Here is a 26,843-nt window from a genome sequence, read left to right on the forward strand (position 1 = left end):
TTTGGATATTTAGAACACTGAAAATGTAGGAATTTAAAATTTAAGAATTTGAGATTCTGGAACAGTGATAATTAAGAAATTTAAGAATTTCCAAGTTTTGAATGCAGCTTAGGTAATTTTTGAATTTGAAATCTGTAGAATTTGGAAATTTCAAAGTTTGGTTTTAAAAATTTAGTACATCAGGAATTTTGAGAGTTGAAAATTTGAGTATTTAGAAATGTAATAATTTAAAACTTTGGAAACTTAAGCATTAGCGAATTTAGGAATTTAGGAATCTAGAAATTTGGGAGTTTTAAAACTTGAAAATTTAAGAACCAGGGATTTGAGATTTAAGATTCAGAAATCTTGAAATTCTTGCCAAAATTGAAGTGGGATACAATTTCCCCTACAATCGTTCCGATTTAAAGGAAACCTACGTTGCACCCGGGTGTACATACCCGAGTGTACACATACACGAGCGCTCTCTCTCTTCCTCGCGCGCTACTCCGCCATCATGAATACCTCATTATCATGAGCGGAGTGACGTCAGAGTCCCCGCCTTCAGATTCCTCTCGAGCGGAATTCCACCGTTAACATAGCTGGCCGTCGAAGAAAAGTCCACTGTTGGTATCTTGCCTTGAGACAGTACCGTGGTCCTACATTTGCACGAGACCGTATACAGATATTTCTTACATTATCATAACCCTTTCTCCTCTTTTCTTAATCCCGCACTGCTCACTTTCTGATTAAAATCAAAAATACCACAGCCTTCAAAATTTTCACACCACAGAAAAAACTTGAATTTGATTATTAAAACCACTTTCACCCCTTCTCTGTCGTCTCACTTATGCTCCACTTCCATTTACACTCTAAACCTCTAATTTAACGAGGCTTCGATTTTCCATCGGCGTACAGCGATATTATGTCTCTACACCTTTCTTCGATTTCTACTGTTCTTGCACGAAAGCAGGTTCACTCGTAGAATACTTACGGCACTGTGCCGGCAAATAAACAGGCCAACACTAGCGAGCTCGTCTTACGCGAACAGCTCGCTTTCATTGACAGATTTTCGAGAATAAAATTGATAGACCGTGCCGAACAGTCACGTCGTGCTCCTTTTCGTGCCACAGGAACAACGACGAGTTTCTCAGAGCAGAGACGGGACAGCATCTGCGACCCGCTTTAAGAAACGCACGCTAATGCCGGTGGCTGTCGAGTACATTTCACCGTGCTCCCTTTTCCTTCTCGCACTAAACTTTACGTTCCTTCGAGCAATGTCAGAATTCCTGTTGCGTTCACCCGCACGCTGTTTCACTCCGGTTTTTACTCGACACCCCGTTTCACCGCGAGACACTTTTGCTCGAATCGTACAATTGTGCACGGTGTCAAGTCCGTTGTTTCAAGTGCCAAGAATACGCACAAACTACTCTTTCGTACAACCTCGCGCCACTACAAGCATGTCGAGTGTTTGAAACATGCCACTGGACGTTCGTACCGTGTGCGCTTGGCAATGTCTCTCGCTCGCTCTCTCTTGCTCGTCGCCTTAACGCCGTACACCGATGAGAACCGAACGTAACCCCCTCCCCGAACTCGTATGTTCCCCCCTCTCTCGTTCTCTCTCTTTCTATCCAGTTACCCCCACCACCGACCGAAAGCTCTCGTGTCTCTGACCGCTGTGCACGAACGGCGACGGGAACAGACGAACGCGATGCCCTTTCGATAGCTTCGCATATTTTCCGTTAGGTTGCAGCGGCGGCACCACCGTACAACTTCTAAACGCAGGTGCACCCGAGACCGTTGAACATCCGGGACGAATGAGTAAACTGATGGTAATCCGTCGGCGCCCCTTCAAGAATGTCTCATAAGCTTCTGTGGTATTCGCGCCTATTGCTTCCTCTTTCTTTTCTTCGCTGTTATTTTGGTTTACGCGCGACTTAAAAATCTCGTCGAAATTGGACGGGTTAATTTGGTCTTCCTGTCTGAATAATTTATTGTTACAGCTTCTTGTTTTCTTAGGGATTCAATTTTTGCTCTTAATAATGTTTAACGTTTTATTTTGCAAACAATTTATTTTATACACGTTTTTAGATCTTGCGGTTACAAATTTGGGAGTTTGTTGTTGCAGAGTGGCTGGGTTGGTATAATGTTCAAAGTGTATTTTTATCTTTTTAATTTTTTATGCAGCTTGGAATGGATAACCAATTTTATTATAAGATCCCAGTTAGGGTGCGATTGCAATGAGCCGAATGAGTGCGAACGAGCGCGGGAGAAATATTTGTAGATGTTCTTCGGTGCTCGTCGGCGTTCGTCGGTGTTCATCGGTGTTTATCGGTCGTATAACGAATGCGGGGCCGGTTGATAGCAACGATAATAGATGAAACTATTTCCTGGCATCCTTTTCTCCTAATTCTTTAGTAGAACACCTATGACCCTAAAAAGACATAATTAAATATTAAAATTTTAAAAATCTGCAAATTAAAAATTTTTAATTTACATAATTTTCAAATATCTCAAATTCTAAACTTTCATATCTACCAATTCCTGACTCTAAATTTTGAAGTTTTTGCATTGCCAAAAATTCTAAATATTTGACTTTCTAAATTTCTCCCACTTTTGTTTACAGAAGTGTCGTTTCTAACATGTACAGTGACTTCCCCCACAATAATAACATCAGGAATGTTTAGATCTTTTTATCGTAGGCCCCTACAAGTTAGCGCCCTGAGCTGTTCCTTTGTTCAGATTGTATACATTTTTGTACTTTGCCGGCATTAAATAGCGCCTGTTCGTTCGGTTTTCAGTTCACAACATCTGAGCATTGCGAACGAACATATGATTTGCTCGTGCTTGATCATACCCGTTGAATTTGCTGTGGTCGCACCCTTACATAGCGTAAAAAACAGAGATGTTACAATTGAATAAAATCAATGCATACCGCACTTAAATTCAACGGCCTTGTATTTATTTTTCCGCATGCGCGCTTAATTTCCTGTTCTATAAAGTTAATACGAATTTTATGAAGTGTATGCATTACTATCTGCTCGGAGGGACACGTGTACAATGGATGCAGTTGTGCATGCTTACGTATGGTACAGGTATGCAAACGTATGCGTAAGTGATCTGTAACTACTGTGATGTTTATAATTCAATTCTTTTAACGTTTACGCCAAGAATTAAGGTATGATTGTAATGCGGATTCATGATAATAACAGATTTTAAAATTTTGTTCAGTTATTTTTGAGTGAGAAATAGTTTAGTGCTACACGAAGAACATGGCAACATCAGAGAGTGATGACTTTGAAAGTGCTGACGAGGAGATGAACCATAATATGCCGACAAAAAGAATTATTCAAACTCAACATTGGAGTTCACCGACAACGATAGGTTCTGATTCCGATGACGACACGGAATATGTACCACGACCGACATATACAAACGTAGGCTTTAGTAAAAAAACAGAAAAATATTATGAGAGGACCGATACCATGGCAAATGTAGAAAGACTTGATAAAGATATCAGTATTAGAGATATGCGTAATAAGGCAAAAAAAGAGAAATTAATTAGTAATACTGATAAAACGTTAGAACGAGTTGATGGAAAGGTTACATCCACTAGTTTGTCAAAAGTAGAATCTACAGAGACAGCTCCAGGTACTATGAATGTGGAAGTTGAAAATAGAAAGAAAACTACGGATACAAGTGAAACAGAGTTACCAGTTAAGACAAATGACAATGTGGGAAGCTCCAGTGGAACGATTATGTCTAATTTAGATAGCGAACCAAAGGGTCATAGACAACAAAAATTAGGTGCAAAAAAAATAGGTTCTAAGATCACGGTGAGTGACAATATTAATGACATAAGTAATGAAATGTCTGCTGATAAAGAAAATGTATCTACGAAAGCACAAGATGCTACGCTTTCAGAATTTTTAGTAAAGGACGAGTTAACTGAACTAGATATGCCTGAAGAAATGAAATCAGATAAAAAATTTAAAGAAGTATTTAAACCGGAAGGTTGGGAAGGACTTGGCAATGAAATTGAATTACCTGAAGAATTAACCGAAGAAAAGTTACAACCAATAATGAAAAAATTGTCACTCAGTGGACAAGAAACAGAGAATTCTTCGAAAGGATGGGGTTGGGGTGGTTGGGATGTAACTTCTTTAATTAACACAGCTACTGCTGGAGTTTCTACATTAACTAGTCATGTAACACATGGACTCACACTTTTGGAAGAATCCATGGCCATACCGGATGAACCTACATCTCCTACAAGCGAGAAGGAAAATTCTGCAAATGATGGTAATATACTTTTACAATACTAACTGCTTACAATTATCTAATATTTAATAAGTAATAGGTAAAATGTGATTATATTTTTTCAATAAATGTTTATACATAGTACTTGTAACTAATATAAAATAAACATACTTAAAAAGTGTTTATTATCAGTTAAATAATTATGTTAATAATCAGATTATGTACTTACTTTAGTTAATTTAATTTTTAGATGTTAAAGAAGAAACTCCTGAAGAACAATCAATTTTTGGATTTGGAAATCTGATATCAGGTATGTCTTCAATAACAAAATTAGTTGAATCAACTGGCAGCAAAGTTATGAGTGGTGGGTTAGATACATTAGAAGCTATTGGTAAAAAAACAATGGAGGTATTGCAAGACGGTGACCCAGGATTGAAAAAGAAAAGAGCCTTCTTTATGAACGAAATGGATAAACCAAATTTATCACAAGTGCTTCGGGAAGCGAAAGAAAAGGCAGAAAGTGTTGAAAAAACAGTAGAAGAAAAACAAAAGCTAAGGAAAGTACATTTTGAAAGTCTATTTGATGATTACCAAGGACTTGTTCATTTAGAAGCACTAGAAATGTTGTCGAAACAAAGTAATATTAAAATACAACAACACTTGATGGGCTTGAATACAAATGAGTTAAATTCCATGGAAGAAACATTAGAAGATGTTAAAGAATTATGTGATTTAGGTGAAGATGATGAAAATGAGGACGAAGAACATGATAAAGATTTAAAATGCAGGTTACAGGAAGCTTGTAATGACCTTGGAATTAATATTTCATATGAGAAATTACATGATGTAAGTAATTTTAATGCTAAAATATATATGTACACGTAAAATGTATCTTATAAAATTAAATATTGCAGGTCTCTGAAGCCTCTCAGGCATATACCACACCTCCTGTAACATATACTGCTGAAGAAATACACGAACATGCTATTTCTGTTCTGGCACAATTTACTGCCTTTTCTGTGGAAAGGTTTCACAAATCTGCAGAATTGCTATTAATCAAAGAACACAGAAGCACTGTCAACGAAGCTGATGCATTAGTTCGTTTAACACATATTCTGTCTAAACAAATTGGAGTACTAGCTAATACTTACTGTAGCTCTTTAAATGTCATTGCTGAAACTTCAGATAAAGCGGATGATATTAACTCTAATATAACGACAATATTTATGGAGGTAAGAAAATATATTGATCAGTTACATATATTTTGTAACATTAATTAATTTTTTTTCAAACAGGCTTCAAATGCGAGCTCTTATATCCAAGATGCTTTTAAACTATTGGTCCCCATTATACAAGTGGGTGCTATATAACGATTAACAGAAATATTTTTTTAATACTTTTAATACATAACTGTATACATACGCACGTATGTGTATACGCAATTATAATATATGTATATGTAATATTAAACACAAACAAACGAATAGTTTATTAAAAACGAATTGTCCCAATTAATTGGATATTTTTTCCTGCTGTATGATTTGCTACAGGGACCAAGATAAGTTTAAATAATTGTATTCAAAAATATGTAAAAATTTATACACATTTTAAGTTCATTCATAGTTATATATATAGATTTATAATGTAAAAGTATTCATATAAAAAATATAAATAACTGTCCGAACTATAGATTAACTAACGTTTTGTACTTGAATCATACGTTATTGCATAATAACATTAATTCATTATAAAAATATATTCAACACGAAGGATTTACTCGAACATGAATGTGTGAAGCTTTGAAAGTACATAGTAGATAAAGTACACAGTACATTCAGCTTAAAAAAAATAATTTGTAAAAACATATAAATATTATATCTTTTTAAACTGTATTAATTCTTGTTTTTTATCATCCCTTAAATTAACCCTCTCACTGTTTTTTGTTATTTCAACTATTGTTGGGCAAGTTCACCCACTCTAGAATAATCGATAGTGTACAGTAGTTTATACAATATAAGAAACGAGGAATTTATTCAAGTTAACAATTTTTTAAATATAAACTTTAAACAAATCAAACTAAGAAACAATTTTAAGTGAAAACAATTTGTAATATTTATGATATATTTATGGTATATTTGTATTGAAGTAAAAAATTGTATATAAAATATTTGATATAGAAAAAAGCAATTATAAACTATTTACAGTTGAACAGTATTAAAAAGATTAACAAGATTTTATTTTTTTTACCAATTTAAAATATTAATTGTATCTTTAAAAATGTTATAAATTAGTACATATTTATTATTTTTTCTTATGTTTTCACTGTTATATGAATAATAATATAGCGGTATTTTTCAAAAATAATTTATAGTCTACTATTTTTAAACATTATTATAGTATCATTGTGAACATGGAATGCAGTGAAATGAAATGAAATGGTGTGAAAGACATATTAAATAGAGAATGTCGTTGTAAACAGGGTTTATAAAAACAGAGAAATAACATGCACTTTTGTAAAAAAGAAATGACAATCAACATTAGGTAACGTCATTCTGGGGTAAAAAATCAAATAGGGTATTGAACTACATACTGAACACAAATCAAAATAGTATGGTAATAATTATGAACATTATTTTTTTCAATGCTTTCCCCGTTTATTACCAATAGGAGGTTTTTGAAGTTGAAAACTTGAACCTGAATCACTCGTTGGTAAAGGTGCAGTAAGATTTGATGGGGTATTAAAAGTCAAACTTGCGGTTGGTGGTTTCAATGATGAGCCTAGGGTAATGTTAGTAGCAGATGGTGTTGATATTGTATTTCCCCAAACTGTAACAACACATATACTGAATTATTTTGAATCTGTGTTTAAATGTTAGATTGCTTTGCATGTACAGTAGCTAAAGCTGCGTAAACTTTTCAATGAATCAAAAAAAATCATTGAAATATAATATATTAGCAATACTAACGTCATTGTAGAGTTAAAGAATACTTTGTTGTAATGCAAATAATATCCAATAATATCCTTAATATATTAGCAAAATTCTTGAGCATGATACAGACTCCATGTATCCTGTTAAATATTATATACTTTAGTGAACGCGACATTCTCGCATGACCATCAAGATGACAGAAGCAATGAAAGCACATATAAAATACACAGCCATTCCTTAACAACACAGGTTTCAACTTTTGTTGATAATTTGCTATTTCCTAATACGCGTTAAATAAAAGGATAAATATTTATTATACTTTTATTGCGAAAAAAACAAGTATGTTTTTGTATATGTATAAATAATGAATGTTAGGTATACAAGCTTTGCATCCCTTCCCATAATTGACAACACAAAGAGAAACTGAAAAAAATTTAATACCTCATAAACTACAATAGATCCCTTACTCTTTTCCTGGAAAGGTAAATTAAAATCAAATTACAGAAATAAAAATACAAATCAAATATTTTTAAAAACTAAGTAGTTGCAACAGGTTAGCTATTTATACACGTGAAATTCTACAGCATTTAGTAAAGGGCATTATATGTTAGTAAATCTACCTCATACTAAATCCACGCAAGACCTGAAGGTAGGAGATGTTTATGGGATAGTTGAAACAACGAAAATACGTTGTTTTAGGGAATTTGTTTTTAAAAAAGAAATATATTAATATTATGAAATCACATGGCAATTTCATTTACCTAATGGATTTCGTGTTTCATAGCTTCCTGGTCTATTAGAGTTTAATGTTGTTGACGAGAGAAAACTTTTGTTTCCTGCAAAAATATTTTGCATAGTATATTAAATGGTATTATATAAAACTCACCATTACTAAGATACAAGCAATAATAATAAATCACCTGGTCCAAATGGAGTTGGTCCACTTGTAATTCTTCCTATGCTACTATGAAATGTTTTTCCATTCGTTTTGATATCTTCAAACACGTTTGTGTTGTCTTTTAAAACATACTTTCTGAAATTTAAGTACTGTTCCTTTTGTTGTAGCACTTTAGAATGTACACCTTGCAATTTTCCAGCAACTGCTACCAAAGACTCGTGAAGCTTACTCATAGCCATTGTTAATTCTAAAAAAAATCCCAGCATAAAATGAAATTTTTCTGAATATAAATAATAGTAAGAAAATTACCCTGTGGTGTTAGAGTTTTTGGAGTCATCATTGTTTGTATATGTTTTTCTGTTGTTTCAATTTGCGACCTAAATAACATTAAATCATGTTCAAAATTATCAGCTAATTCCATGAAAAATAATAATGGCGCATTATTTTCATATTGTAATCCTGGTGGGGTGTCATGTGTTCTTTGAGCTATTTCAGCACTTTGCAATGCTTTTGCTGTATCTTGTCTTAATTTATCAGCAGCACAACGATCTCGCTGAACTGCTCCAGCTAATGTGGTTAAAAGTTCCATTAATGATGCTGTGTCTTCGGCACATCTAGTTAGTGGTCGGGCAGAACCTCTAGCTATATCCGATGACAATACTTTTTGTTCCTTTACAAATTCCCTATATTAAAAATACGTATTAAATTAATTTTGTAATATTCTAATACAGTGACTTTTCCACTATATAATAATTACTTGAATTTCTCTATTGTCTGTATTAATTCTGGTGGCCAAACAGTGTCTTTAGCTGCTGTCTGGTTACTTTGTAAAAGTCCTTTATTGCTTGAGGATACATCTAATCCTCCTAATCCTTTATTAGTAGTAACAGTAGTACCAGCAACTGATTTCGCTCCCAACACACCACTGCTACTAATAGGTGCACCAAAAAGAGAAGCTAAGAAATATACCGTTACATACATATATATAAATAATTTCATTAGTAACAATATTCAGATTATAAATATTACATACTTGAGGTAGTAGGTGCAGCAAAAGTAAGATTTCCAGCTGTAGACGTAGCAGATGAAGTACCAAATGTTAAGGTAGTGCTTGCTGCTGGTGTCCCTAAATTAACACCACCAAATAGTGGTGCAGAAGTAGTTGGAGCTGGAAATAAACTAGTAGCAGTTGTTGTGGTAGATGTATTTGCTCCTAATAAACCAGTTGGTTGAGTTTGCGTTGTGGTCACAGGTGTTCCAAATCCAAATGTAGGCCCAGTAGTTGTTGCTGGTGTTGAAGTAGTTCCAAAACTTAATGTAGGTGCTGGGTTATTTGAACCAAAAGGTGTACTATTAAAACCTGTTGTAGGTCTACAACATTAAAATGAATATAATAATTAATAATTCAATATGTTTCTGTCACAAATAATTCTGTTTAAATTTTTTTAAATTCATGTTTAAATTTTTTAAAGTATTATATACAACATAAAACTGTACACATTTACTTTTGACCAAATCCAAAACTAGTGCTGCTTGTAGTTGCAGGCGTTCCGAAAGTAAACGTCGACATATTTCTTATGTACAATTAATAATAATATAAGTAAACGTTATGTACACTTTATTTTTGTTATAAATACTAAATTTTAGCTGTCGACGATAAATCACTCAAAGTGGTTATGCAAACAGCGCCATCTTCAACGTAAACGGGTACTATTTGAATTTGAATAAATAGAATCAAAACATCAGCATTCAAACTTATATGTATAATGGCATTGAAACAATAATACATTTAAGGAAAAATAAGAAAACATTAAGGAAAAATATAAAAAGTAATATTTCGCAACTTTGACGACGTAGTATGCTCTTCTAGACATTTTAAAGCAATTTTTGTTGAATAAGTTATTCATTTTTTTGCCTATTAAGCCTAGAAAATCAATTTTTATTTCACCCCTTAACGCGTGTTCGGACATACGTTTTTTCAGTTTAGTTCGCAGTTTCGCCGCTAGATGGCGCCACAATTTTTCTCCATAAAATGACATATTTTTCATTTTCTTTATTAAAGCTTTCAGGAAACTTTTATTGCTTTATTTTGGTTCTAATGCGATCACATAGCACTTTTCGGGCCTCAGAAGTACTCAAAGTTCCCTAATTTTCGAGAAAATCGCATTTTTATGTTTTTGTAGTTCCAACTTTCACCGCTAGATGGACACCAATTTTTTAGTCCATGAAATGGGCTATTTTTCTATTTTCTTTAATAATGGTCCTAGCGGGCTATAATTAGATTCGTCCGATTCCGTGGGCGACAAGGAACAATTTGTATATCTCAGAATTTCGGAAAAGTGCCTAGTTTTCAAGAAAATAGAAATTTTAGTTTTTCGTAGTTCCGCCGCTAGATGGCGCCACCTGTACCGTTTTCGACCAAATTCGACAAAAATTGATTTCCTGGCTTTATTAGGCATCAAACCCTAATAGAAATTTGTTTCTAAATGCTTCAGGGACCATACTGCGTCGTCAAAGTGCCGAAATATTGCACTTTGCATGCGCAGTAGAATTGACATAGGCGGCTCATGTACGTATCGCAAGGCTGCAACAAAATAATTAATTACTCATTACCCGAACATTATTTATGAACTTTTATGATCGAACCATGTAAATAATGCATTGCTAGCCATTCTTTAATCATAAAAGTTCATAGACTGTGCCCAGAGAGTGAGTAATTAACGATTTTGCATACTCATTACCGAATAATTACCGAAAAACCATATCCATAGATTTTAATGCATTTAAAATTTTTTTTTTGTATGTCCATCTGGATGTACATGCGCATATGCGTGCAAAATTTGATGAGAATTGGTTGAGTGGTGCAAAAGAAAAACGCGGACAAAGAAATTACAAAGTCAAGTATAAGAGCTTTGCTCGCCTTCGGCTCGCTCGCTCAATAATTTCGAATCATCTTCATTTTAATGTACAAATGCAAAATGAAAGAAAAAATTTGATTGATGATGTTAAAAACGAACAGAGGCAACAAACAGCATTGACTTAAAACAATGAAAAAAGAACTTTAAAATTATTAATTTGAAACTGAATGAAGAATAATTTCTAGGTAATATTTCGATTTATTATTAAATATACCTACACTACTATATGATATAAATCAGAGGACAATACAATGTCTTTATTATTTCATAAAGTAGTAAATGGTTTCTTTGTGTGTACGCGCCAATATTCTAGTAATTATGTATTCCATCTATAGGAAATGGGATCAATTCAACAAAGTTTGCCAGATCAGTACACAGACTATCACAAAGTTGATTGCTGGTTCGGGTTCGTACATGGGCGTTTCTAAAATGATCACAGTCGCGTAGATTAAAAGAACATGTCTAAAAACACTTCTTTTATTACTAATAAACTTTGTTTCTAATACCATCAGAAATTACTTAAAGAGGATCAAGACTTTAACAATCTTAAATATACACTGTTTTCATAAATTTATTGTGATACATGTATTATATGTACAGCATTGTTTCTTTTTATATATATATATGTTTATATATTAAACTCATACAAAATATTTTATTCATTGTTTAAGCAATATATATATATAATAGAGTAAATAACTTTGAATTATGACCCTGTGTACTTCCATGGTTTACCACCTGTTATCAGGACATTCCTTAAGTAATGCGAATATTTCTGATACATACATTATAAATTGCTTTAATATATTTTAGATAATAGTGATTCTTAAATAATTTCTACTGTAGCTCTAGATAAAACTGTAATACAGTATTATATATATCGCTTAAACATAAGAGAAAATATTTTTCATAAATCTTATATACAAACATATGTATGCAATAAATAAAAATGTTTTACATGTAACATGTACATCACAATAAATATATAATGTATTTCTAAGATCATCACAGGGTTGACTCTCTTTAATGCTCTTCTTGTTATTGATTTAATGATTTTAAATATTGTTTGTATTAACATTTTTTTCTTTGAACATGCAAACAATTCAGTCTCGTTTAAGAGAAACGGAAAAAGTAATCGTGTTTAACGCTCATATGCAGTTTAGAATACACCCGGTACGTAATATCGTACAGAGTACGAGTTACTTAATCGTAAAATGACATCGCAATATTATATACTCTGTAATTACAAATACAATGAGATACCGTAGATTAAAAAAATTTGTTTGCATATTAAGAATATATCCCTAGGTACTTTGCGATGGCGTGCGATTTGTTTCTTTTTTCTATGCTAAACGAGCGTGTATAATATAATTGAATAAAATCAGCAAATTATTTGTTAACCTGAAATATTATGTTCAATTTTTGATGATATTTTATGAAAAATAAATTCAATAAATATCAGTACTCAAATCAGTGCCATTGCAAATAAAACAAATATTTATGCTTCGCACATCGCCGACATTTTTTTTTAATTTCAATACATTACTAATTTTTCTTTTATACGTAATTTTCTACCATTTATTATTTAGTTTGTTTAAACACTGTTTTAACAGAAATATATAAGCTAACAACTTACATGTACCACAAGCAATGTACAACTTAATCAGCTTCACCCATCCCTCAATGTAATAAATAATTCATTTTATGTACAAATTGAATTGTTTCTAAAATGTTCAAATCCACAAAGATAGTTTTCTAAAATATCAAACACACTTGTTTATTTGCCTTAGCATTGTGCATACTCAAATTCAATTGCTGCTTTCAGAGTAATAGTTATATTTCATACTTCCAGAATTGTTTTTTTTTCTTTTTTTAGCATTAACAATCAAAATCTAAACACTAAATATTTATGTTATATTCATTATTCTGACAGCAGCATCAGAGCCACATTTGTTATACTGTAGAATGGAAACATTATTTATAATATAATTTTTTAGTATCGATACAATATTTAAAATAGAGTATTTTTTTTTTTGTTGAGAAAAATTACTATAATATTATTGTGACAACAAAATGGGCATCTATAAAACCATTATCAATTATCTATCCATTTGTGGTTTCTTGTTATGCTTTGGTATGGCACTAAGGTTTATTTAAAAATCATTTATTTTGTTGTTATGCAGATGCAAGTTGTGTTATAAGACAAGCAGAAGTAATCAAATATTCTATAGTGTTAATATAATCTTTCTTATAATTGTTATATTTGAATTTATGTATGTGCAGCAATCAGACACACACTAAAATTCTAAACAATTAGATAACTGAATTAATGTTTCAAATTACCAGTTCACACATAGCAGTCGAATCTGTTGATTAAAACTAAAATAACAGTAATAATTAAATTTATTTGCTAATTTTAGACAATCATCTTGTTGTATTAAATGCTTTTGTCTGTAAATGAAGGCCATTGATTACTGAGTCTATGGTAATTGATATCTATAAAATTAAATTTTTTATTCTATCTAAAAGATTGGATAAATTTTAAGCACAACTGTAATTTCAAGTAACTGATACTGTTAATTATGTAAACACATGTTTGTTTCGCTTTAATTGTTCCACTTAAAGACTAATTACTAATAAAACTGACAAAACTGATTGATTACCTAAGACCAATAGAAAACTAACACTTAATTATTAGGCCATGTTTAAATGATAATTAGATCCGTTTATTCTAAATAGAAGTTCGAAAACTTTATATTGCTTTTACTTTATGTGGGAAATAATCCTCTTAGTGGAACATGTTGTTATATTATATAAAAAAATAGTAATTAAGTATATTAGAACCAATTTACCCGGAGGGTAAAAGTGCATATTAATATAAATATTAAAAAAAGAAGTAAATATAAGGAATGTTTTACTTGTAGTTTATACATATACATGTAATGGATCTAATTTTAAAAGAGCTAATGCCAATTAAGTCTCACAATGCTTATGTGTATAACTTGTTTCTTTCTCCTGCATTTGAATAAAACAAATGCATTTATTATAAGTAGTTACTTTGTACTATTATTGAAATAATACACACATTGCCTTTTCATTTATCAGGACATTTCTTAACTGACATTTTAATGACAAAATACGTCATCGGCTGATCACAGCATTAGATATTGTCACATCACCATATTTGATATACATATAAAATATTAGATAAATTTTCAATCAGATCCAACTGCCGTTAAAAGAATGTTTCAATGCCAATTTTATCAGTATACAGAATATGGCAGTTTAACATTAAAGCCAGAATACTAATGTTAAATTGGATGTTTGTTGGATTACATAATATACACTGCATAAATAAAGAGTGAAAACATTTTTTAAATTTCATACAAATAAATACAAAAGAAAATCGATATAAACTTGTATCTGCAAGTGCTTACTTTTTTAATTATGCTCTATAAAAAATATCAATAAATATTACATATACTTTTTAAATTAATACAACAATTAAAATAATACATTCATTTTTAATTTATACATAAAAAAATGAATAATTTTATACATAACTGTCTTTCATTCAATTTTGTCTGTAATTACGGATATAGTTTACATACTCGTGAAGAAAAAATTCGCAGATACCAGTAAAGTTGTTTAAGTACTAAAAAGATAATAACTGATATAAACTCGATTTTGAGTAATTCTAAAAATAGAATTTTGTTCAAAACTAGATTGGTTTGCAAAATTTAAACAATTCGAAGTAAAACAATAAACTTATATTTTTCGAGTTGTTTAAAATATTAGTTGAATAATCGAGTATTTTATATTTTAAGTACTTAAACAACCTTACATATAAGATTATACAAACTTTTTCATCATTTTGGCGCGTAAATTCAATACAAAGATTCTTGACTTATATTAACACTCTGTATAGTAGGTGTAAAGAAAGACCTGAAAGTAAGTTGATATACATTGCGTTCAATATATTTGAAAATACTAATTCGATTAGCATTTAATAATAACGAAGATATTTAATTTATTCTAATTTTTGTATAAACTCTTAACATTAAATGAAAAAAAACCAATATAATGATTTTAATAACAATTTTTAAATAGTTTTATAGTAGCAAAAACTATATAATTTAACATGCATTCATCATGATTGTATAATAATTTGATCATTTAAAAAAGGGGAATATAATTTTATGTTAAAATTTTAAAAAGCTTTTTAAATTAAAAAAATTATATCTTCGTTACTTGATTATTTTCTTCAGAAATAAAACATGTGTGTATATATATAAAAAAACCGTGCACAATCGTAAATATCTATTCCAATGTCATTGATTACAAAATATACACGACTTATAAAACTAACCCGTTAACTGCCACGCTTGCGTATGTATAAAATGCAAGATATGTATTATGAATGAACTAAACTTAAAATACATACAACAATTAGCGACCATGATGATGACAATAATTTACTACAGAAATATTCAATAACAATAAAGTTAAATGTACATTACACAGAATGGCAGTGAACGCGTCAATATACTGTAAAACTTTCAAGAGAGATTTTTGGTTCTGTAGCTACACGCTGCATCCATTTGTAGCACAAGCACTTCATCCAGTTACAAGATTAAAACAATAAAAGCTTACATAAAATAAGTTTTAAAACGTGGCCAATATTCAAAAATCCTCATTTAAGTAATTAAAAAATTAATGTTCTTTTCTTTTTTAAAACTACATTTACAGATTAGACAAATTTTAAACATTGCCAGTAACAACTGTTTTCATGCACAATATACTGTATGTACCTTTTTAAATGCGGGTTCTGAATATGGCTGTATGTGTTCGAAAACAGGATCGACTTGCAAGATGTGAAAACTGAAAATATTTCGACCCATAATTATACCATACACTAAGCAATTCCAAAAAGAGTGTATATGTTCCTTTTTTTATACATCATTATGGCTGTTACTTATTTCATTTTACATATTATTACTGTATAACTGTTACGCTTTGTTATTTTTTATGATGCTTATATGTTACATTGAGAAAATAATTTTTTTTGTTATATAACAAGCAATGTGTTTAATTTGTTCTTCCATAAATATTTAATTTCCCTTAAGTCTTCTTTATGGATCAATGGTTCCCGTAGAAATGCTTAATTTGCACGCAAGTTTCAAAGTATATTCATTTTCATTAGTTCTAACGAATAATTTCTATCTAATTAAAAAAAAATATTTCTAACCACTGATCTCAGAATCATTGTATATTAATCATTAATTATTGTATTATATCCAATAGTGAGCTTGTCATAATGCTAAAAATTTTCATATAATACGAATAGCTAGAAAGCACAAAATGTGTTACGGCTTCAGTACGATTTAAGTCTGTACAGAAGATCTTTCTAGCTTGCTTTGGTTTTAATAAATTTCTGAATATCACGAGTATATAATAAATCTCTTACTTGACAAACGATACGTTTAAACATTGTCCTATTTGTTGTGAATCACTTATTTTGTTCACGTGATTAAACGAGGGCTGTGTAAACCCTCAACTTCAGTGTCGATTTGAGGACAATGTTCAGTATCTGGCGGACCCCAGTCATGTAAATTTCCACTGTTAGCTAGTCTGTGCGTAAGTCGATGTGCTATTGAAAAACCTCCACTACCTTCCAATTGTGTTAAAACTATGATGACTTGTCTATAATAAATGTATTAAATTAAAAATTATAAATTTGAAGTTTCTGAAAATTAGTGAATACAAGTGTTTTACCTGTGAAGCGGGGGAACACTATCGGCAGTTCTGAGTTGTCCTCTAGTGGACACGACATTATAGCTTTCATGGCAGTCACATTTTACATGAATCCATTTATTTACATGACGATTTTCTACCATTACTACAAGTCCAGCCCAGCCTTTAGTTAAGTAATAAGCAGTCATTCCTTCCCTTCCCTAACAGAATAAATAAACGTTTTGTAAATATTTGGCTACTACAAAATACAAGTATATTTGCGATTAAATATAATAATTACACAAGCATTCTTACTTCATGCCGCTGTCCCTTTGCTAGAGTTAGACTTATAATAGCATCAGCCAAGACAAACGCTGGTGGAGAAATTTGTTCAACTAAAAGTCTTTTTGAGCTATGAATGGCAAGAACATATTCAGGATAACTGGAAGTATCTTCCATTCCTGTATGCCAATGATTAAAGGCTAAACATACAACAATATACAAATTCCTTTCTAGCATTTTGTGACATCCAACAAATCCACGTACTTGTCGTTTACTATGTTCTACTAGCCTTCCCACTTCTGGCGCTGCTGGCGAACGTGTACGAAAAACAACTACACACAAATCCAACTGAGATCGTTGTGATTTTTCAGAATTCCTAAATATGAATATCATGATATAATCCTTGTATCCGATAGTAATATTAAGTTAATTATATTGGGTAATTAAATAAAGTGGTGTAGTAAAGCGTACCTTTGCCCTTCTTGAAATAATGTAAATTCTGTTTCAGTAGGTTCCAATACTGTCAGAAGTACACACGATAAATGTCGAAGAGAAGATAGAGGTGGAAGTGTTCCACGTAATCTAACTTCACTCCATCCCACTCTAGTTTTACAAATATCAATACAGTCAAAATATTTTAACACATCGTCGAAGGAAATCCAAAAAACACCGTCAGATGCACCATGTGGCATAAGCATTTCTCGTAACTGTGGTGTCCATATAGGACTATCATCAGACCAATCACCCTTCCAACTATAATGACCCCAAGGATTACGCAGTCTCAATAGTCTTATTCCCTACAAAGTATATTGCTTAAAATACTAGTCTATAAAATTCATTATATTATGATTATAATTAGATGAAAATGTAAGTGTAAATTTATATCTTATTCTTACCTGCACGTCTCGCACATCAAGAACGGAGTAAGCATGCCTACAAAATAAAAAGACTAAATTATATATCATTACGGATTGAAGAAATTTATTTCAATTTTTGAAATTTAGAGAGTATACCTTGGTCTTAAACCTTTACGTTGATATTCCTCTTCATCAACCTTCATATTGCCACCTCCACAACTAGCACCCATTAAAAACATAGCTTGCCTTGAAGACAAAAGTTGCGCCCATATTAAATCCCTGTCAAGTTCATCTTCACTTGGCAAAGCAGATGGTTGCAAAGGCACACTCTCACAAGGAGCACCTGTAAGTGTTGCTAAACCTTCTATAGCACGTCCAGATACTAAAGCTTCATAGCAACCATGAATTTTAGCTACTGCTTTTTCAATTAATGGAACCCAAAGTTGTTTTCTTTTGGCCTATAATATACATATAATTATATATACAAAAATAATAAACTTTTTTATCTATACTGAAATTTTAGTATTATAGTTGATATATTAACCTGAGAATATACTAGATGGCCTCTTTTATCACAGGGTAACAAGTCATCAACAAGTACTGTGGTCCATTTTCCATCTTTACACAATCTTACTTGATAAGCTCCTTCTGGGCATGTTTCTCTCATTACTAAAACTCTCTTTACAAGTTCATCACTTTCAGCTAAAACAGCTAAAGCTGAAAGTAGCCAACAATTTCCTAATACACCTTGTGAGATATCAGAAGGTAAGGGTGTTCTAAAAACAGCCCAAGGCAGTTTGGAATCGACAGTAGAGTCAACGTTAATTTGATGAGGCCTTCTCCATTGAACAACATGGTTGTCTTTCGTTTCTGCTGGATTATAATACAGAGATTTTGGAGCTGGTGGAAATGAGTCATCAACGAAAGGTTCATTCGTCTATAAAGTAAATACATAATGTACAAATGTATTTTATTACCCCAATATATTTGAAAAATATAATTATGAAAAAAATAATTTATTTTCACTATAAAAATTACTTTATAATTGTTGACAAAGCAATATACCTCTTTGCAGTACTGAACAATTCGTTCCCATTTCTCCAATGCTTCTCTTTCTTCAAGTTGTCTTAAATTTTCCATAACTACACTTTCCTGTCGTTGTATTGTGAGTGTGCTTGTGCCAGATTCAATAATTCTAGGCCTTTCACCTATCAGCTGAGATACATTTTTTGAGATTTGGCACATTTCACAGATTCCATTTGTAGTCTTATTTTCATATGTACACATTTTACACTGCCACTAAAAAAATTGAAATATATTATACATGTTTAACATATGGAAACATTGAAAAAAAAAAGATATTTAAACACTTATTTCTAAACAATTATTAATCATAAAAGCGCTAATTATGAAAGAATCGTACTTGACCATGAGTGGAATCTTTAATTCTTGAATGTCTTTTATCTCCAATCGAAGAACCATTTCTTCTTACAGAATTTTTGTGTCTTGGGGTAACAACTTTTGAATTTATAGGGGTTGAACAAAGCCTTGGACTTGGACTTCTTGATCCAAAAAATCTGCTATCTTTTGGTACATCTAGAAAATCTGCTAATGTTTTACAAGCATTACAAGTTTGTGCTGATAGCGGATTTCTTAAGGTACACGACGGGCACACCCAACTTTCACCTTTCCGTAAAGTTGCATCTTCCAAATGCATAATACTTTTAAGTTTTGAACCACCACATGCTTCACACGTTGATCTTGAAGCAGCATTTAAGAGTGTACATTTTTTACAAGTCCAATTTGGAGAAGGAGGATCAATCTGGTCATCTAAATCAGATTCTGCTGTAGCCAATGTAGCAGTTTTTTGTGGAATGTATCTTACACTATCTCTAGATACAACAATTGGAGACTGTGTATGCAACGAACAACTTGTTTCATCTTTTGTGACAGTTATTAAACTAGGTTGAGTTAGCGAAGGAGGTGATCGAGAAGATTCACATATATCGCAACCAGCTGTCCATGCAGGATTATATGCATAAGAACATTTTCGACATGTCCACATGCGTTTTAGAGAGCTTATATTAGGTACATCTCCAACAGGACTAGCAGCCTCGCTATGTGCTTTTGTTGGTACAAGACCTAGTTTACTATTTTGTTTTTTTGGCAATGGTGGTGGTATATTAGGATCAGTAATTCCAATGTAAGAGTACTTTGGTCTTGTATTAAAACCAACCGAATGTGGTGGTACGGCTGGTGGCTCATCTTCGTTCAGACTCCTACGATTGACGATTTTTTTCTCAGCTACATTTGCAACAGATTCAATGTCGGAAAAAGATCGTCTATAAGATAGTGCACTTGCAGAAGATAAAGCACGGGGTTCCCAAGCAGGTACACTGATAACTACTCCACTGCAAGGCGCTGGACTTCTAGGTGCTTCACATGCCTCGCATTGTTCTAGGCCAGGAGCATTGTCAAGAGTACAATTGTCACAACTCCAAAGAGCATCATCTTGTTGTGAATCTGAGACTACTAAACTTGTTGGTCTTTGAGTAGAATGTTCAGATAATTTATGTACAACAGAGCCATTAGATAAAGAGCGACTAACTTTAGATTTAACTCGTTCATAAATTGAAGGACTATGTCTTTTTGGTGAACGCTGAGAGGTATTGGTGGCATTTGTATAGGAAAGCGTAGTAGAATCCATGGTTTCTATCGGTGGTAAAGTCCAATCTTCCCTATCAATTTGTCTCCTTTCATTACGACTTATACTCGTTAATTGTGCCATATCTGTAAAATGCAAATGAAATATTAAATAATACTAATAAATAGTATATAACAATACTTTGATTTGTATTTGTATTTAGGTAATATGCACCTTTATTAATATCCCTTGCATTATTTATAGAAGTACTTGTTGCATTAAAACCATCAAAAATATTTGCTAAAAGTTCAGATGTAGTTTTGAGACGATTTGTTTTACGCAAATTTAATTTTCTACTTTTACGTGCACCAATCTGTTTTTTGTCAGTTTTAGATATTGAATAATTAGCATCACAAACTACACAAGTTACAGCAGAACTGCAACTGTTCTCTGATAAACAACGAACACAAGTCCATTGTGTTACTACTGTAGGTAGAGAAGAAGATCGTTTAATTGGCTCTTTTTTATAAGACCTTCCATTCCATAAATCATGATGTAATTTTTTTATATGATTATTAGGTACAATTAAATTTCCTTCTGAGCTAGAAATTAAACAAAATAATTTAAAAGTTAATAACAAACCAATAATGCATAGGTTTGTAATAGAAGTAATATTTACATACAATATTAGTGAGGAGGAAAGAGTTTAAGAATATAAAGTTTATTTCTTATAATGAGGTTATAACTAATATACAAAGTTTGTTTAAATACATGAATGAAATACCTATGATATAAACATATATGGTGAGTTTAATATACAATTAGAGACAAAGTTAAGTGGACACATAAGTATCGAGTAAAACTTCAGTCAATTTTCCTAAGTGACTTCTTAGTTTTTTACTTTCAATCGTAACTGACATTCTTATCAATATATTTTATTAGTAGTTATAAAGAATAATCTAATTTCAAATCACAAGTGACTACTTCTTGAAAACAAAATTCTGCAATAAAATTTTTTTCTGATTTTTCATTCTTTATATCAAATGAAAAACTTATATAAACACATTGATATCAACATGATTAAAATACTAATTGAGATTCAAAATATTCATTACAGAAGTATATACAAAATAGCATCTATGATTTGAGCTTAGATTGCAAACAATATTCTTTTAATTTTGTCCATACACTTGATACAAGAATCAGAATATTGTCCTCATTTGAGCATAGGTTGATTATATTGCAGTCTCATTATATAGAGCACTGTATCACTGTCATATCAATTAATTACATTAACATCAAATCTAATGTCAAGTATTAGTAATGTGGAGATGGACCGATGCCTATAAAGTTTCATTAAATTACACCAGTATTCGCAGAGTTAATACATAAACAATAATAATAAATAAACAAACAAATAATTGCGCAAAAATATTAAATTATATATTATTTTCTTATTAAAGTTAAGTATCCATTTAATTTTGTCCCCGAATAATTTAAAGTGCGCCAACAACAAAATAAAATTTGTATTCGTAGATGCAATAACACTTATCATATCTACGTTTACAAAAACATGCAAATGAACTTAAACATCCATTATGTTTATTTTCAAATCCATTGGTTTATTCTGTTGAGTACTGTTCATGTTATCAATGAAATATTTTCAATGAAAGATGAGTGCAAATTTATACCAAAAAATACCTTGTTCACAAACGAGTATATTATACAAAAATAATTGTACTGACAAAACATAGGAATAAGTTTTATGGGTACATATTTAAAATTGTGAGTTCGATAGACTGTGTACAAACACACGCGAAATCGAAGAAAGGGGGAGGGGTAAACAGAGAGGGGAGGAGAGCTACGGAGGGAGATGAGCTAACAATTTTCTCACCGATGTACGAGATCGGTTTTGACGTATTCGTTAACTGCCGGACGCGTCTCGTCCGCTGCTGGTTTTTCCAGACGGACTTTCAGCGAAGGTGTTGGCGGAGCGGACACTGAGGAAGTATTACCTTCCTCGTTGTCCTTTTTCTTTTTTTCCCCCTTTTGCCCTGGAACTTTGTGTTCCAAGCTCAGGCTGAGCCTGAAATTCGCTTTCTCATCACTCTTAAGCCGAGTAAGGCCACACCTAGTGCATCGCGTTTTCTCCGTTGGATTTATCAGAGCGCACTCCGAGCAATGCCACTGCAGCACCGATGCGATCGAGCCCATTCTTTACACGTAGTCATGGCTCTTTTGCTAACAGGATCACTGACTTTTGTAGCCACGATCCCTTTACTCGAAAAAACACCACACCACACCACCACACGTGGACGTCAAATCAACGATATCGTAAAACACGTTCCGCGAAAATACCTTTCGACAGCGGCGGTTGCCCGCCGTTCTTTGTCATATGTTTCGAGACGGCCATCTTTTTTAGCCCCTTCCTCCTGGTCACCCGATGTTTTATTCTATCTTTTCCTTCCCTTTTTCTCCCTTTCTTTTCGTCGTCGCATCACACGGCAAAAACACAAATGCACACACGGAACTTTTAGTCTGGCTGCGCTTTTCTTTTCCTTTCACTCTTCACGCATATTTTCTTCTTTTTTATATCATGTAATCCTCTTTCACGGTTTATCGTTTTTCGTTTAACTGACAGTCCAACACCGAACTTATTCGCGAACAGTTGGCAATTTAATTCGTTATCGTTCACATAATGATAAAATGTAAAATAAAAAGTCAATTGCAAATGGAGCAGACATCGTTCGTGTATATGTCATTAGTCTCAGTCGGTTGTGTTGACTACATGAGTTGCAACACAGGGCTGTATGACTATTGTGTATTCGTGTAACTATGTATATTTTAGGGTTTTTTAACTATTTTGGATTCTATATTTTGTTTGAAATATTATCGATTACTACCGTTTCTGAATAGTTTGATAAAAAAATTGGATTAATTTCATGATCAAAATTTATTTCGATTTCAATTATTAAAAACTTTTATTTGTTCCAAATAATGAAACATGTTTCTTAATATACTGTTTTATGTATTATGTATAAATCTGTTTATTAGATTTAGCGTAACACAAATTTTACACCAAAGAAGGTTATGAAACAAAAACAAGTAATACGATTACAATTGACGAACGACTTATTCTTAAACTAATATTAAATAAACTTATTTCCTGTGTATCGAGTATTGGTTTATATTCAACATTTTACCGCTTATTACTACGATTATTTCAACTTTATTTTTTATACGTCACTGGTTAACATGAATTATTATACACTGTGTCTCGTTCGAAACTGACTACTTAATTATTTTATTTCAGTTATAACAATAAAAAAAGTATTGTACAGGTAATTTAAATGGTAAAAAAGTCAAATATATTGCAAAAAATATTTTCTTTACAATGTGATATTTTCAGAATATTTGATTTCGCAATTTTTTTTTATGTCGAGATGGTTTATTTTTCGCACGTACTGTAGCTAAAATTTTTTACATATATTAGCGACATCTATGTTCAGATTTGTTTCACAAGTAATATAGTATTGTAAGAAATGTTATACCATCAAGTCCCTGTGGCGCAGAGGATAGCGCGTTGGACTTCTAATCCAAAGGTCGTGGGTTCGATCCCCACCAGGGATGGAAAAAGTGGTTAATAATTTGACGTTTATTATCCATATATTTTTTTTAATTTTAAACGTTTGAATATTAAAATATACTTTACCTTCAAATTATAATTTATTTTACATTGTATATCTTAAACGCTCATGGGTCAATGATGGATAATGAATGAAAGTACTGTTATATTTGTGCACATTAATAGATATGTAATTTCAAGGTTTATGAAAGTCTGAAATTTCTAGAACACTTGACCTTTCTGAAACCATCGCTAATCTACTCTCATCTATACTCTCTATAAAACCTAACCATAATACCGTTTTGTGATTGACTTTTTTTCATCGATCGAGGAACTTCAATTATTTTATTATTATAGATACCGTTCATTAATCTTGCTGTTGTCAATAAAAACTCGTTCTTGTCAGAGTTATCTTACCATGCTCACTTTTAACTTTGATTTAATTTTAGTTGCTTTTGGTTTGAAGTAAAAATAATACCGAACGGTGGGCGCGAAAGAAAGGGATGCCGAGGTGAATAGACTGCGTGTAAATATGTATCGCGGCGTAATAATCATGTTGTTCCCTTTGTATCGTAGCAAATTATCTGCATTAATGAATTCTAACCTAATCTAACCATAAAAATTAAATTTTCCATCATATTACTGTCTAACATTATATAATCCTATAAAACAAAGTGTGTGAAATAAATGTAATTTATTTATGAGAAATTTATAAGCACTATATAATTACATGATTTACATTATAATTATAAAATAATCACTATACACTTACATGATCTACAATTGTAAAATAATTATGTACTGTTTATCTAGCTAAATAATGTACTTTACAACTGATAAATAATTATTTACAAATTATAAATTATAAAAATATTTATATTATAAAAATTATTAATGTAATTATTTAAAACTTTTTAACGTTTTTATGTGTAATATTTTAATCAATATTATAGTAAATGTGACATAATTTATTCGACTGAGATTTATGATAATATAAAGGTCTTATTCGTTTTATAATTACTGTAAGATGAATGATATATTTATACTGTTCGCCGAATTGTAAGAACAATGAATTGCGCCCGAAATCTGCTGGAACAAAGCCAACTGTGATATAGCACGAGACAGTTAGACGCTTCAGTTGAATTTTTATTGTAGAATCGTGCAGAAAGCTCATAAATAGCTACTCTACGTATTTTATCTCTGTTGTTACTGGTAAACATTACAGAAGATCGTGACGTCTTCTTTTCCAGGAATCATCCATGACTTTTAAGAAGCGCTCTTATAAATATTATATATGACCTGCGTGCACTTAAGTAGTTAGTTATATTTTTACACTAATATTATTTAATATTATTGTATTGTTTAATATATATATACATATATATAATATTTATTATTTAATATTATTTTTTCTGAATCAATAATATATTATTTAGACAATTTATGTTTAGTACAAATTTTATAACCTTTTTAATTTTTTATTTTTAATTATTTTTTAATTTTTTTCAATTAATTAGTAAATTAAATTAATTATTTCATAATTAATCATTTCAAATTTTATAATTTTTGAACAAATAATGATTGTATATTATTTTCAATAGATAATCATTATATAATATGTATTTTGTTAAATGACAATAAGTAAAAACAAAAGAAGTAGAAATAAAAAATAATCTATTTTTAAAAATTGTATTATGGCACGATTTGGAAATACGTATTCCTAACGTGCTGAAAACTGTAGTTTGTTAGAAATTGTGCTGATTTCACCAGTTTCTGATTATAGCTCTCGTTTCGCAAGATTTTCAGCATAACAAATATTGTAAATTCACGTTTATTGGCTTTGAAAACAGACCAGGAATTTGTTTCAGAGAATTGTTTAAACGTTGACTTCGCGGACTTATGAAATTACAGTTCTGTTCACAAAATGAAGGTAATAACAATTCGTCATCTTCTACGTTGTTTGTGAAATATTGTATAATTATGTAGAATACGAAATGTGATACTTATTTGCAAATTGGCGTAAGCTTCACTGATTTCGATGACCTTGAAATATGTTCTCAAGGACGTTATTCTGAACAACTTTTCTCTATACATATAATCATCTATCAGTTTTGATTTCGGAGATATTCGCAGAAATATTTTCAAGGTTGTAATTATTTACAAAAGGGCGCATTATTATACATCATTAATGTAAAATACTTAAATTGAGTTGAACAGAAGAAATATTTATTTCAAGAAGAAGAAACCGCACAATACGTACTACGCACATGAAGATTACACATTTGTCATTATATCGTGAAGGGTCGAACATTCTGGAAACAGTACATTTCTATAACATTCATTCATCGATAATTAAAATAAACGTAAGTAAATACTTGATATTTGTTTTCCATTTCATTAATAGTTAAGAATTTTTGTATAAATAATTGTATTATTTATTCCCTATTTTTATAAATATTGTGTGCTAGATTGTTCCACTTATCTGTAGTAATCAAACCTTCTATTTTATATGTATACTAATAAACAGCCGTATCTGGAACAGTCTCCTTATCGTGGTTTTATTTAAATTGTTGATGCGTACCAAAATAGAATCTCAGCAATTTCCTGATATGAAATTATGCTGAACGATGTTACGTGGTAAACATATTATTAAGCGACGTAAGACACAAATAAAAGAAAAACCTTATTAGTATTTCATTTCGTTTTCAATTTTCTTACAA

The 26,843-nt window shown here is 31.3% G+C and overlaps 4 protein-coding genes, 1 long non-coding RNA gene and 1 other non-coding gene across 19 annotated transcripts in view; 3 read left to right on the forward strand and 3 right to left on the reverse strand.

The window, feature by feature from the left end:
- Window positions 1-1,712, reverse strand: part of kibra (WW and C2 domain containing protein kibra) — a 68,609-nt gene extending 66,897 nt beyond the window's left edge. For both annotated transcript variants that reach the window (XM_012294167.2, XM_012294166.2), the window contains exon 1: window positions 502-1,712. The gene's annotated coding sequence lies outside the window, so the exon portion shown is untranslated. The remainder of the gene's footprint in view (window positions 1-501) is intronic.
- Window positions 1,713-1,854: 142 nt separating this feature from the next.
- Nup58 (nuclear pore complex protein Nup58) lies at window positions 1,855-9,774 on the reverse strand. 10 transcript variants are annotated; one of them, XM_076534592.1, is made up of 8 exons: window positions 9,570-9,773; window positions 9,098-9,435; window positions 8,822-9,020; window positions 8,374-8,747; window positions 8,087-8,311; window positions 7,928-8,002; window positions 7,608-7,640; window positions 1,855-2,410 (listed from the first exon to the last, which is right to left on the reverse strand). In XM_076534592.1, exons 1-7 carry the CDS (start codon window positions 9,632-9,634, stop codon window positions 7,630-7,632), a joined length of 1,287 nt encoding a protein of 428 aa, XP_076390707.1. In that variant the 5' UTR covers window positions 9,635-9,773; the 3' UTR covers window positions 1,855-2,410; window positions 7,608-7,629. The 10 variants fall into 10 exon arrangements, 9 of the variants coding, with proteins under 9 accessions (XP_076390707.1, XP_012149571.1, XP_003707111.1 ...); XR_001097114.2 differs by lacking the exons at window positions 1,855-2,410; window positions 7,608-7,640 and adding exons at window positions 6,866-7,062; window positions 7,203-7,306 and having other exon boundaries at window positions 9,570-9,774; XM_012294179.2 differs by lacking the exon at window positions 1,855-2,410 and adding an exon at window positions 6,866-7,062.
- LOC100883749 (protein FAM114A2) lies at window positions 2,512-6,128 on the forward strand. Of its 3 annotated transcripts, none has more exons than XM_012294183.2 (5): window positions 2,512-3,087; window positions 3,208-4,278; window positions 4,487-5,082; window positions 5,151-5,468; window positions 5,532-6,128. In XM_012294183.2, the coding sequence occupies exons 2-5, from the start codon at window positions 3,249-3,251 to the stop codon at window positions 5,604-5,606; spliced, it is 2,019 nt and encodes a 672-aa protein (XP_012149573.2). In that variant the 5' UTR covers window positions 2,512-3,087; window positions 3,208-3,248; the 3' UTR covers window positions 5,607-6,128. The 3 variants fall into 3 exon arrangements, with proteins under 3 accessions (XP_012149573.2, XP_003707147.2, XP_012149574.2); XM_012294184.2 differs by having other exon boundaries at window positions 2,513-3,071; XM_003707099.3 differs by having other exon boundaries at window positions 2,512-4,278.
- A 347-nt stretch (window positions 9,775-10,121) lies between the features above and the next one.
- On the forward strand, window positions 10,122-11,487 carry LOC143265019 (uncharacterized). The gene is made up of 2 exons (XR_013039062.1): window positions 10,122-11,167; window positions 11,318-11,487. It is a non-coding gene; the product is annotated as an uncharacterized LOC143265019 (long non-coding RNA).
- Window positions 11,488-12,836: 1,349 nt separating this feature from the next.
- On the reverse strand, window positions 12,837-23,460 carry LOC100879981 (calpain-D). 2 transcript variants are annotated; one of them, XR_013039059.1, is made up of 12 exons: window positions 22,393-23,460; window positions 20,733-21,100; window positions 19,278-20,644; window positions 18,920-19,153; window positions 18,399-18,791; window positions 18,011-18,312; window positions 17,894-17,930; window positions 17,469-17,794; window positions 17,031-17,373; window positions 16,758-16,936; window positions 16,450-16,685; window positions 12,837-14,927 (listed from the first exon to the last, which is right to left on the reverse strand). XR_013039059.1 is itself a non-coding variant. In XM_003707064.3 (11 exons), the coding sequence occupies exons 1-11, from the start codon at window positions 22,710-22,712 to the stop codon at window positions 16,505-16,507; spliced, it is 4,050 nt and encodes a 1,349-aa protein (XP_003707112.1). In that variant the 5' UTR covers window positions 22,713-23,460; the 3' UTR covers window positions 12,837-16,504. The 2 variants fall into 2 exon arrangements, 1 of the variants encoding a protein (XP_003707112.1); XM_003707064.3 differs by having other exon boundaries at window positions 12,837-16,685.
- Window positions 23,461-24,055: 595 nt separating this feature from the next.
- On the forward strand, window positions 24,056-24,128 carry TRNAR-UCU (transfer RNA arginine (anticodon UCU)). Its single transcript has one exon. It is a non-coding gene; the product is annotated as a tRNA-Arg (tRNA).
- The last annotated feature ends 2,715 nt before the right edge of the window (window positions 24,129-26,843 follow it).

This window comes from Megachile rotundata, chromosome 8 (genome assembly GCF_050947335.1).
Source record: "Megachile rotundata isolate GNS110a chromosome 8, iyMegRotu1, whole genome shotgun sequence".
Taxonomy (NCBI): domain Eukaryota; kingdom Metazoa; phylum Arthropoda; class Insecta; order Hymenoptera; family Megachilidae; genus Megachile; species Megachile rotundata.

Coding starts and splice junctions, on each gene's coding strand:
- LOC100883749 (XM_003707099.3), top strand. CDS start 3,249: ATGGCAACATCAGAGAGTGATGACTTTGAAAGTGCTGACGAGGAGATG. Junction 5,083..5,150: donor CATATGAGAAATTACATGAT/GTAAGTAATTTT, acceptor TAAATATTGCAG/GTCTCTGAAGCCTCTCAGGC. Junction 5,469..5,531: donor TAACGACAATATTTATGGAG/GTAAGAAAATAT, acceptor TTTTTCAAACAG/GCTTCAAATGCGAGCTCTTA.
- Nup58 (XM_003707063.3), bottom strand. CDS start 9,634: ATGTCGACGTTTACTTTCGGAACGCCTGCAACTACAAGCAGCACTAGT. Junction 9,021..9,097: donor TGCTGCACCTACTACCTCAA/GTATGTAATATT, acceptor TATATTTCTTAG/CTTCTCTTTTTGGTGCACCT. Junction 8,748..8,821: donor CAGACAATAGAGAAATTCAA/GTAATTATTATA, acceptor TTTTTAATATAG/GGAATTTGTAAAGGAACAAA.
- LOC100879981 (XM_003707064.3), bottom strand. CDS start 22,712: ATGGGCTCGATCGCATCGGTGCTGCAGTGGCATTGCTCGGAGTGCGCT. Junction 17,795..17,893: donor TTGATGTGCGAGACGTGCAG/GTAAGAATAAGA, acceptor TATACTTTGTAG/GGAATAAGACTATTGAGACT. Junction 16,937..17,030: donor CAAAGGGACAGCGGCATGAA/GTAAGAATGCTT, acceptor TTATTCTGTTAG/GGAAGGGAAGGAATGACTGC.